Source organism: Pelodiscus sinensis, chromosome 1 (genome assembly GCF_049634645.1).
Source record: "Pelodiscus sinensis isolate JC-2024 chromosome 1, ASM4963464v1, whole genome shotgun sequence".
NCBI classification, from domain to species: Eukaryota; Metazoa; Chordata; order Testudines; family Trionychidae; genus Pelodiscus; species Pelodiscus sinensis.
This window is the reverse complement of record NC_134711.1, coordinates 271,555,425-271,568,658: the sequence shown is the minus strand read 5'-3', so window position 1 is coordinate 271,568,658 and position 13,234 is coordinate 271,555,425. Positions and strand designations below refer to the sequence as shown.

At 36.5% G+C, this 13,234-nt stretch overlaps 1 protein-coding gene across 1 annotated transcript in view; it reads right to left on the bottom strand.

Moving 5' to 3' along the window:
- Positions 1-318: 318 nt before the first annotated feature.
- KLHL1 (kelch like family member 1) overlaps positions 319-13,234 on the bottom strand; it is a 418,170-nt gene continuing 405,254 nt past the window's right edge. The window contains exons 9-11 of the mRNA XM_006129049.4: positions 9,120-9,332; positions 5,611-5,782; positions 319-2,213 (exon numbers count right to left, since the gene is read on the bottom strand). Coding sequence (XP_006129111.2) covers positions 2,154-2,213; positions 5,611-5,782; positions 9,120-9,332 — 445 coding nt within the window. The 3' untranslated portion in view covers positions 319-2,153. The remainder of the gene's footprint in view (positions 2,214-5,610; positions 5,783-9,119; positions 9,333-13,234) is intronic.

Here is a 13,234-nt window from a genome sequence, read left to right as displayed (position 1 = left end):
CCGCAAAAGCACTGACTTCCTACTGTAAGAAATTAGTGCTTTTTGCAGAAATACTATGCTGCTCCCGTTCGGGCAAAAGTCCCTTTTGCGCAAAACTTTTGCGCAAAAGGGCCAGTGTAGACAGCTGAGATTTGTTTTCCGCAAAAAAGCCCCGATTGCGAAAATGTCTATCGGGGCTTTTTTGCAGAAAAGCGCGTCTACATTGGCCACGGACGCTTTTCCGCAAAAAGTGCTTTTGCGGAAAAGCGTCCGTGCCAATCTAGACGCTCTGTTCCGAAAATGCTTTTAATGGAAAACTTTTCCGTTAAAAGCATTTGCAGAAAATCATGCCAGTCTAGACGTAGCCTCAGTGTCTACACAGCAGGCAGTTATTTTGGAATAATGTCAAAATACTGTCAAGCTGAAGGACTTCTTACTGTTACTCCTATAACCCTCATTGTATGAGGAATAAGTGAAATCAGAGGAAGAGTGCTCTATTTAGAAATAAGTGCTGTGTTTAGACTCTCCCAATTTTGAAATAAGCTATTTCGAAGTAAGCTACGCAATTGACATAGCTCAACTTGTGTAGCTTACTTGAAGTTAAGCGCTGCTATATAGACACACCCTAATAGATTTGCATTGGTTTAGAGAAAAATATTGTTCTCTACACAGAGACAATCCACTGTAGTTTCTATGCCTTCAGGAATGCCATGATCTCTTGTCTCTTCACTCTAGAAAATGCCATATTCATCACTATTCCTGACTCAAAGCATGAAATTGTCTTATTACTTGGAGGGTATGTCTACACTACCGAGAAGATCAAAGCTGCTGACCAAAAGTCAAGTTAAGGTACTTCGACTTCAGCTAAGCAATTAATGTAGCTGAAGTTGCACATCTTAATTCAACCTTATCACATAGTGTAGACATACGCTAATTGACCAACTTTAACAGGAAGCACACAAGGATCTAGTATATTTTTATACAGAGTTTATCAGAGCGTGAGGGTCTAATATAGTCTTATTCTACTTTCATACATTTCTAATTCATCCCTTACTTGCAATAACTTTCAGTAATAAAATGGAAGGGTTTATGGCATCTAGAATTAGGCCAAGTCGAGTGTGCAGCTTTGAAAAAAAGATAACGTAATGACATATTTTATCCCTCTTGTCTATCTGCTATGAGGTTTCTGTCAAACTGGACCAAAAGAAATTTCCATTGCCTATTCATATTTCATCAATTAAATGATATATTAGAATAGAAAAAGCTGTCTTCCAGACTTCTTCTGGCATCCACGTGCAGAAGGTGCAAAAAACATTTAATGTGATCAGAACCCACATGCTGGATTTGAATACAAAATTATGGTTGATTTATAAGACAGTTCCTTTGACTCATATATTTTGCAACAATAGTCCCAATGGTGCTAAAAAGCTTGTTCTTTCTATACTGAGTTTGTGCTAATTCTCAGGATATGGTTTCAGTGCAACCTCTGATGAGATTTTCAAATCAGACAAGTAGGGACAGTGCAAAGTTGCTGAAATAAGCATTGTGTTATTTCTAGTTTTTCATTTACTTTTCATCAAACTGTAGAAAAGCAGCTTAATCGTTCTATACGAGGAAGAGAACTGAAATATTCAGACCTTTCAACCTCTCCTCTTTACTTTAATAAGAACTAATTCCCTCTCCTTGTCTAACCACATGTCTAAATAGAAAGCCATGACCCTTTTGAAGATAATATCTTTACAGAAAAACATCACATGATACCTACTTTTCCTTGTAATAAAACCAAAATTGAAAAAAGTAACAATGTGCTGTGATGGTTCCAAAGTCAAACCTCTTTGTTTCATTAAAACTGCTCACATATCCCGTCAGCTCCTTATGAAGAGCTAGCCTTTGGTGCTTCCAATTACCCAGGTCAGCCATACACATACTTACAAACCCTGAACTTACTTCTGTATGTTCATACAATTTGCTCCTATAACAGACTGATTATTTTCTTGTTCACTGACTATAAACAGTTTCTAATGACTGGACTGGGCACACATACTTCATCAAACTTCTTTGAGTTTGAGAGTATTTGCTCTGAAAATCCTTGTTTTCATAAAGTTATCATTCTTGTCGTCTGATAGAAAAATAAACCTTTCACAGTCAGTAAAATCCAAGCAGTGCTGACAAAGTCACGGTTGCTTGATGACTATGATGCAGGCACCAGCTCTTCCAATATTTAGGGATGCCATCTGCATAAAAAAAAAGATGCAAATTAACAGAAAATCATGCATGAAATGGCAAAAGTACTGCGGTATATATTATTCGAGAACTGTCAAAATTAATAGCAGCCGAATGACCAAAGCTATACACAATTAATTAATATCACAGTCCTGTAATTTTCAATCAACTTATTTTTATCATACAACACTCAGTTAAAAGGATAAGGAGGAGAGGGAGGAAGAATAGTTTTATGATTAGACACTAGACCAGGGCTGGACAATAAAATTGTGGTGGTTAACCAGGGTTATCCCCTGGCGGGCTGCCATCACTATATTTACCTGTGTCTCCACAAGTATGGGCAATTGTAGCTCACATTGGTGGAGGAGCTCCATTTCCAGCCTATTGGAGTTATGGGAAGTGGCACAGATCAGAACTATTTCCTGAAGTTCCCATTGGCCAGTAATGGCGATGGGAGCTGCAAACACCCATACCTGCAGAGGCACAGGTAAATATAGAAGGAACAGTCCATCAGGGGCTAACTCTGGGGAGCCAGATCCAGCCCACGGGCCAGCATTTGCTCACCCCTGCACAAGACTGAGACTCAACAGTTCTAAGTTCGATTTTTTTTTATTCTGCCATGTATTTTCTATGTCATTTTGGGCAAGTCTTTTTGTCTGCTTTGTTGTAAATTCTTTGGGGGCAGGGATTACCTCTTACCACTATAGGTCCTATTGTAATAAAAATAGTTAATTAAAAATGCTAGCATTTTGGAATTAATGTGCTAGTTTCCGTTCCTAATTATTATTGTTTAACTGTTTTTCTCTTATTCTTTTAAAAACATTTTGCATAATTTATAAAATATTTCATAGACTATTTCCATTGAATTGACTTGCTTTCAGTGGTTAGTCCAGTAGCTTAACAGGAAGATCATCTTTTTTGAGCATATGCTTTAGGTCAGTCCCTGATACCTGTATTTTAAGGGACAATAATTACAAGGATAGACATAACACTGTGTTCACTCTGATGGAAAAAACCCAGTAGATTCCAAGGCCCAAAGGTGTCCTTACAATAATCTAGTCTGACTCTCTGTATAACACAGGACAAATGATAAGAGCTATAGATAAGGGACAAAACTGAAAAGCAAAGGATGGGAAGTATTTCATGATACTTTTAAAATACATTTTTGGGCTTGACAATCATTATTTAAATACATTTTTAAAATCTAGCTTGGCATGACCAGGATACTGAGAAAGTTAAAAATAATACAGTGCAGTGTGAGTGAGGGAAATTATCTTTTCTGTTTTATGTATAATGTTACTACTGCACATAACCAAACAATGGTATTTTCAATATTTGGGAATCATTGCTATTATTACTTCTTTTCCTGAGTAATGAATAGCATCCTTACATGAATATTGCATTATATATATTCCACTTCTCCTAGTATAGAGTTCATAACTATTATAGCACCTCAGAGATCCCTAAGGATAAAATTCAAGGGTGAGACAGAAAGCTACAAGAAAGACTAGAATGTTAAAAGCTTAGGTGCTGATATGGGCCAAAATCTCATCCTTCCCTAAGAAAATAAGCTTTGTAAAGGGGACCTAGAATGGAATTGTCGAGCCTTAAAATTCTCTCTCTCTCTCTTGTGAGATGAATTCTAATGATCTGTATTGATTCCTAATAGTAAAGAATCCCTTTCTGTGGTGCTGTTGAAACAATAAGGCTACGTCTCGACTACATCCCTCTGCCAACAGAGGGATGTAAATAAAGCACTTTGAAAGTGCAAATGAAATGGGGATTTAACTATCCCATGCTACATTTGCCTAATCGCGTAATGGCGCTCTTTCGAAAAAGTGCTATTTCGAAATTGAAACCGCAGTCTAGACGTGGTTCTTTCGAAAATGGGGCACTTTTTCGGGTGCATTTTTGAGGTTTACAGGATCTTTCTAAAAAGCACTCCGTTTTCAAAAGAACCACATCTAGACTGCGGTTTCAATTTCGAAATAGCGCTTTTTCAAAACTTTATATTTAAATCCCCACTTCATTTGCACTTTCGAAGTGCTTCATTTACATCCCTCTGCCGTCAGAGGGATGTAGTCTAGACACATCCTAAGATTGCAGAATAATACAGAGAACATGTGGTTCCAGATATTCTTCCTGGCTGAAGCCAGGATGAAGTTGCCACTCATTCTATGGTTGCATCTTCAGCATTTGGGTTGTAGTAGGAAGTGTGACTGTGTACTTAATGGCCATGCTACATGCAGAACGGCTGAAAGCAGGATTTTTTCTTCAGACATTAAAATATGTTGTTGTGACAAACCAAAACAATATGCAATTTAGAGTCAGTGCTGGTTTTCGCTTCCTTTTTTACAAATGCACAGTAAAGTCTATTTCCACTTCATTAATTAAGGACCAGATTTTACCATTTTTCCTCATGTACTCCCATTCAGTGGAAAGATAATATACCACATGAAGAAAAATGGCAATATTGATATTCTAATCTTCATGGATTTATGCCTGAAATTCCCAACAGGATTAATGGGAAGTACTCACATATATTTTGTATCCATCAAAGGGAGAATAAAAACCATTTAGCATTTAATTTTCCTTGTTGACAATAAGTTTTACTTTACACTGAAGCATAACAAAATCCTAAAAGTGTACAGTTTATTACTTGTTTTATAATCTTTTATAATCCAGAGTTAGAGAAAATTTCACCTTGACAAAAACAGGTGTCTGTACATTGATATATGTACATATTAATCAGATTACTGGACTGTGTACACTTTGGGCATGCTTCCAATAGCAACTTATTAAGGGAATTTTAACCAGGAAAAGGAATTCCCAAGATAACTACATCAATAGTCATATAAGCAAATTGTCCTCTGGATGAAATTAGCCCACAGTGCAGAAGGTTGGAACAAGGCTTCTGTAGTACCTGATTCATGTGGTGACAGAGAATGTGTGTGTGTGTATATGTGTGTGTGTGAGAGAGAAAAATTAAGAAGCGTTACTAAGCCTATTCTTGGGTACTATGGAGGAAGTTTCCAGACTGCTTCCATAACAAGCAGGAATCAGATATGCAAAAGACAGGGTTACGAGTATCAAAACCAAACAAAACACCAGAGATGCTTTCAACAACTACAGGTTAAATTTAAACCAGTATATTGATTATTCAGAATGAAAATAGAATTTCAATGGCAAATGAGACAGATCAACAACTTTATTGAAAGCATAGAAAGATATTTTAGCACCTATTTTATCTATTCTTTCTTGGTTTCCTATATACATTTTTCTTTTATTTTTTCAGGGGAAACTCCTTTCATAATGGTCGGTGGAACATTATCAGTAATTTTACAGCTATGGCAGTGTCATCTATTTGATAATCTAAATACATTGTGGGAAAAATGAGTTTATAGGTACCTGCGTCCATTCATTAGTTTGAGGGTCATATGATTCCATAGTGTTCAGGTATGTCTGGCCATCATATCCACCCACTGCATATAATTTATCTCCAAGAAGACAGACACCAACTGCATCTCGAGGCATACTCAATGGAGCCACCATTGTCCAAGTATCAGTTTTTGGATCATATCTGAACAAGAAGAAAGGAAGCTGCAAGCTCAATGAAAACTTAGGTATCAGCTCATGTTCATCTTTAAAAAAAAATCTGTTTTTAAGAGACTTGTTTACAAGCATTTTATCATGAACAATCTATTCAGTAGCAAAAATGTATATTTACTAGATTCTGATACCTCCACTGAAGATCATCTGAAGAAGTGGTTTTTGCCCAACAAATATATATGTGTGTGTGTGTGTGTGTGTGTGTGTTAGTCTCTAAGGTCATATCTGTACTGGAAACTATTTCAACGTAACTAACGTTGACTTAACTCCCAATTTTACACAACCAGAATAGAGAGTCCCCGCTACAGAGAAGCCTCAAAATTAGTTTGTGGCAGGCTTTGTTAATGTATATTCATCACCTCAACTTAGAGCCCCAGGAAGAACTGGGGAGTAATTAGTTCAAATTACTCTGGGAAGTGGTTATTTTGAAATAGCAGTATTGGAGCATCCACACTAATGATATTTTGAAATAACTGTAAATATAGTATGCAAACCCTTATTTATACGTCATTTAAATCGCGGCTTCATTTGCCTTTGCTGATCTGTCTAATCTACATGCCTCTGCCGACAGAGGCATGTAGTCTAGACACAGCCAGAATGTCAAAACACACACATGTTTTTTTTAATCAGTCACTCAATGAGATTTATTGAAATCTGATTACATAAGGTTTGAGGCTTTTGTGTTATGATGTTAAAATCTTGTTTGGCAGAAACTGTGGCTCAGACTTGTATTTCAATTATCCTGATTTTGGCATGTATGTGAGGTATTTCCCAATTAATTTGATTGTCTTAGAAGAAAACAAAAGCTTTACTGCTTTGTTTCTTTGCCTTTCTTCCCCAAATCTTCTACAGCTGTTATTATTATTATTATACATAGTATTTTCAAAATGCAAATTATATCATTTGAAGCTATTTTGATCAATTTTTACTCCCTAATATGTGATGTACAGAACACAGGTCTGTTAGAAATCTGAGCAAAAGCTCAGCACCCTCTCTCCTTGGCCTCACCTTGAGAGCTTCATATTGATTCCTTTTTGTATTCAGCAATTTTTAAGGTATTCCCTCTCACCCTGGAGCACATGAAGTTACTACAAAGATGAAATGTTCATCAGTTTTTAAGAGGAGAATGTAAGAAAATGTAAGCATTTTCCAGGCAATTACAAATAAAGATCTCTTTTTTTCACTTCTGATTTGTTGACAGAATTGAGTTCTAAGCATTCTGTCTAGCTCCCGGTTACCAATGATGTTACTTATATTTAGCTTGTCTGCTTTTTCAACTACTCACCTTGACCCATGCAATCAGAAAGAGAATACTGTATCATAGAGTCTATTAAAGTTTATTGCCTTCTGGGAGGTGAAGACACAAAGCACACTTGCTAAAGCTGGTTGTAAAATGAACATAAGCTAGAGGCATATGGTGCTTTCGGAGGAAAAGTCATACAGTCTTTGAAACATCCATTCAGAATTAACAGGTTTTGGCCTGTAGCAGACATGTATTTTCCCTTCCAGGTATTCAAAAGAAATTTCAACAGCTCTCTCCTCCCATAATTTACTTATCTGAATAGTTCAGTGAAGTCAATAGGACTAATAAAGTCAGTTAGGTGAGTAGATATTAGCCCCAACTCTATGTTTAGTTTTAGAAAACAATTTAATGAAGGTGAAAATAAAGACAGTTCTTTTTACACCCAATTAAGAGAATATTATGAACTACAAACCAGTTAGGAGGAGAGCACCAAAATCCTTGTGTTAAAATATTTAACAAAGATTTCACAAATTGCCATCTTTCAGGTACAGTATATAGACTATGGCACCTTTTCAAAAATGACAGCCAACTGAGAAAAAAAGTATAGTTGGTAAGAAAAGGTGGTTGAGGCTTTTTTTAAACAGCGAACATCATCTAAAGCACAAAGCTACCCAGACATCTCCTAGGCTATGTCTAGACGGCAAGCCTCTTTCGAAAGAGCCTCTTTCGAAAGAGCGCGTCTAGACTGCACGCGGAATTTCGAAAAAGCAAGCCGCTTTTTCGAAAGAAAGCACCCAGTGAGTCTGGATGCTCTCTTTCTAAAAAGCCTGTTTGCTGTCAAGAACGCCTTCTTTCGAAAGAGCACTTTCGAAAGAAGGCGTTCTTCCTCGTGGAATTAGGTTTACCACCGTCGAAAGAAAAGCCACATTCTTTCGATTTAATTTCGAAAGAACGTGGCTGCAGTCTAGACGCAGGTGAAGTTTTTTCGAAAAAAGGCTACTTTTTTCGAAAAAACCCCTGAGTCTGGACACAGCCCTAGGCAAATAACACAGAATATGTGGCTGAAAAAAAGAAAGGGAATTCACACTCTACTCTCTGTTTTTTTCAAATTCCAAAATAACACTGTTCCTATATGATAACTAATGCAGATGTTGGAAAAGCAAAAAGGGTTGTATATATTTTTCTACTTATGTTTTTCTTCTTCACGACCTCAGGTAAATATAGGTTTTATGTACATGTTCACTTTTTTTTATAACTTTCACCTTGGAAGGGAGTAACAGTTTGAACTCTGTCCTCCCATTTTCCTGTTTAGTCTTCCTTTTCAGCATTGTAACTTTTGTAATTCTTTGAAATGTTAACTTCCTTGGTTTTTTTAACAGTATAAATAAAACCTCAATTAAATGTAGAAGATTGTCTTCAACTCACAGGCAGGATAGATCATAATAGTGCCAAGAGTGCCCTAGTGTCCTATTAAACTCTCTTGAGTCACTGAATGTTTGCTTATAAAATGCAAAGTACAGGCTATATGCTGTAAATATAGGCTGCAAACCCTTATTTATACGTCAGGCAATAGCAGTCCCACTGAAAGAACCGCCATGGTGCAGCATGCATCAGCATCTCTTAAAAGCTTTGTTTCATTATGTGCCTGACTGTAATTAAAAAATTGCTAAATCCAGCTAAATCTAATTAGGTATTTTAGGTTTGCTTCTATGCTGAGTTCTTGTCTCCACAATAAGAAAATATTTCTGTTTTAGATACAGAAGTTTCCAGTGGAACTGTGAACAGTTCTTACTTCTGCTTCTGTATTAGTGTGAGTTACTAGTGATACAAAACAACAAAGGTATTGTTTTTTATAATCCCACTGTTGTATGAAATTTGTTATGGCAATACATGTTTTTCCTTTTATTAAAATAGTTATATACACTTAATAACATTTGTTTGATTTTGCTTGTCATTTAATTAAAAAATACCATAACACTTAACTCTTATAATATTTAGGATACTGACAGTAGAAACCTGTCTTACATTCCAAACAAGCACACATAATTGTAAACTGAATGGATACCTTTCTACATAGTCCAGCAGTCGGGAACAGTGGTTTGAAGCAGGAGCATCATGGCCTCCAACTGCATACAGAAAGCCATCGCATGTTGCCACACCTACACCCCCTCTTCTCTTACACATCGGAGCACACATATTCCATTTATTTGTGTGAGGATCATAATACTCCATTGAACTCAAACAAGAACTTCCATCGCGACCTCCCACTGAATATAACCTAAAAAAAACAAACCAGAACACACAAATTTCAATACAAGAAGAACTTGGATAATCAAAACTATAAATAGAAAGGCTTTGTTTGCTTTTCTCATCTGTTGTCTGAAATGAAGTGACTACAGAATATGTTTTTTCAAATGTTGAGAAGTAAAACATAGCAGGAAAACATGTTGATGTTAGCACTACTGCCAGATTCATATTCCACTTTGTGTTCTACCAATCCTCTTTGGAACGGAATTTTTATTTTCTGTTTAGTCATTTGGGAGTAGCTGTTTTAATTCTGACATCAAAATGCATACTACTTTCTGCTGCCTTATGGGACAGAAATCTCAGGAGATCATGATTCTCACTTGATTTTCAAACTGCATGAGCAGGGTTGCTGTACAGTAGCCAACCATCTGTTGAGGGAATGCGGAAAAAAAGAAGTAAAAGTGCAGATGCTCAGCCACTCTCAGTAATCTGGATAGACAGAGTAATGGGTGAAAATGGGTGGGGATGAGTGCTACAGAAATAATGCAGCTGCGTGAAAATTACTATTTACTGTGTGTAATTTAGAATAGAAAAAGTGAATTATGCAGTCAGAAAGTAAAAAATAATGACACTATCTTCCCATACTCAGTCTATCCACCATATTCTTGTCTGTCTTCTTGTTGTCTGCCCTTGAATTCTAGTTTCAAATGGCCCCATAATAGGATTCCCTTCATCCAACCTTCAGTTATCCATAGTTAGCATCTCAGCCTCTTCTCTTGCAGCTTCTCTCTGATGCAACTTATCTTGGTCTCATTCCTGATGAAATTATTCCACTTGTGGCCCAGCAATGGTCATCTTAAGTGCCTCTTTTTTGTCTTAACATAGCTTTGTGTTGCTGTCCCATAAGTAGTTTCAGCATTAATTGATGTTAAATCACTCCACTCATCCATGTACCAGACTGCTCCACAATCAGCAGCGTTCCCTGAAGTTTGCTGTTGATTTGTACATTTGTCACTAACCAAACCCTAAGGAGCCTGATTTAGGAACTGATCCTCAGTGTTGATATTCAACTTTCTTGATTCCATGTGCATCTCCTCATGACTTCTGTCTGGCTTTCTTTGCTCCTTTTGAAACAATAGATTGTTAGTTCCCTGATCTAGACAGCACTGGTGTGAACAAAATCTTCAGTCATTAGATTAACACTGTCTACAAAGTTTAACTCTGTACCATCTTCCATTTGAAATTGCTTAATTATGAATCCCATCACAATTATGAGTAAAGGATAAGTTTTGATCCCTGATGGAGCACAACCTGGATCTCAAAACACTTCATGGCTTCTAAGAGAAACTCTACTTTTTTCAGGGAACTATCCTACAGATTCTTCACCATTTGGAGTCCTCCAGTACTCCGCAGAATTGTAATGGAGGCCTCATCAGTCACTGAGGTACTTTGTCATATGTTTTCTCCAAATCGAGAAAGCCCACCCATGCTTGATGCTTCCCTTCATCTTCTTTCCACCAAATGTCTATTGATTAGCATATAATATCTCATCCAATTGACAATGATTCTTTCTAACAGTTTAATGCAGTGGAACAACATTAATTACTTGGTAGTTTAGATAGTCTTGAATGTCACCTTCTGTTTGTATATAAGTTCCAGTCTAGACTTTCTCCATTCTCTTCGATTTTTCTTCTCTCTCCAAGTTGGGTCCATCAACCTCTTTCAACTGGTTGATCATGGCTGCCATGACTTCATCTGGACATACTGATTTTCTAAGTGCCATTTTCAGAAATAGCTTACCACCAGCTTCTGGCAGGTTGTTAGCTATCGGTTCACAAAATGATAGCATAGAATATAAAGGGTTCTTTTCACTAAGTAGACCATCATAGTATTTTTGTCACATGTAATCTGCCAGATTTCCCATCACAAGCATCTGGTTCCTGTCACAAGCAGTTTACCCCTTAATCCTTTTCAAATGACATCTTTCATCTTTCTGCCTGTTGCTCTTTGTTGATATCTAAGAACTAATGTAAAGTCCGAGTTTGTTTTCATAGGCTTTCAAAGGAAATTGTGGTGATTCTGATCTAAATGATAGTTTCAAGGTATGACATATGCAGTTGATTTTCTTCATTTGCATATATGGTGAATGTATCAGCAAGATTTGATGTATGTGTGGAAGTCTTAGGAAAACTCTAAAATGTATTTCCACATTCTGATTATGAAAATGCTGTTGAATTATATTTCTGTTCTGCTTGTAATTATTGTATGAAATGACAATAATTTTCATCCCTTAAAATAGTTCCTATGATGAAATGGTTATCTGCTCAGTTTTCCAGTGTTAGCCATGGTGCATACATTTTATATGAATCCTTTCACACTCTGCTGCCTGTTCTACAGCATCCACAGATTAAGTAACAGAAACACAGCCTATTTTAAAACCAAGCATTGAGCAATTTAGGATTCAACATTTTCCTGCAGTCAAACAATTATTCATTTGGAAACTTTTATTGTTCTAAACACTCCATGAATTCCATGCTTGTTAAATGTGCTTTTGCTGTTGTATTTCTTTAGCATTAAGCTGATGTCTTGAACAAGAAAGCACAATTCGGTTCTTGATCTTTAGTGAGTCCACAAACCTTTTAGGTATTGTCTAATAGACAGACACCCTTGTACTGTAACACAGGTCAACAACGGAGTCAGCCTACACTAATCTGCCATGTGAGGTGGATGTCAAATAAAGCAACAAGGCAAAATAATAAAGCATTTATCTTACTAGAATAGTGATAGAAATGTAGCCATGTTAGTCTGGTGTAGCTGAAACAAAAAACAGGACTATGTAGCACTATAAAGACTAACAAGATGGTTTATTAGGTGATGAGCTTTCATGGGCCAGATCCACTTCCTTAGATCAAATAGTGGAAGGAAATTGTCACAACCATATATACCAAACGATACAATTAAAAAAATGAACACATATGGAAAAGACAAATCAAATTTCAGGACAGAAGGGGGATGGGGGAGAAGGTAAATGTCTGTGAGCTAATGATATTAGAGGTGATAATTGGGGAAGCTATCTTTGTAATGGGTAAGATAATTAGAGTCTTTGTTCAAACCTAAGTGTAAAATGTCAAATTTGAGCATGAATGACAGTTCAGAGGATTCTCTTTCAAGTGTAGTCTTAAAAGGCCTTTGAAGCAGGATACAGGTAATCAAGTCATTGAGACAATGTCCTTTCTGGTTGAAATGGAAAGAAACTGTTTTTGTTTTGTGATCCTGTCTAATATCTGTTTTGTGGGAATTGATCCTTTGGTGAAATGAATGACTGTGAACTCAGTCTTAAAACATCTATTTTCATCTTTTAATCTGATTTCTATTGTTCAAGGTAATTCAAGTCTAGGGTCACTATAAACTGTATTTTCTGTGCTCCTGGTGTGTGCAATGCATTATATGATAGCATTTTCATAATCAACAGCATTTTCATAATCAGAATAGATTTTAGCCTTTTCTTGAGACTTCTACAAAGAACTCAACTCTTACTGATACATTCATCAAATATGCAAATGAAGAAAATTAACTGCAGATATCCTATCCTGAAACTATTGCTTAGGCATATTACGTAGATCAGCCTTAAATGATAGATCTGCTAAGGTCTGCATAAGAGAAATTCAGTTTTGAAAGTGTAATGCATAATATAGATTTGCACTAACACATTCCCTTGTGATCTCTAATTCCTTCATTGTAGCATAACTATATTATGGTGAGCAACAATAAGTCACAAAACACTTTCTGCTGTAGTCCTGTTTTCAAATGCAAGTACAATTAAGGTATTTAGATGTGCATCTGATATGAAGGCAAATAAGAGATAACACAAGAATGGCCATACTGGGTCAGACCAAAGGTCCATCTATCGCAATATCCTGTCTTCTGTCACTG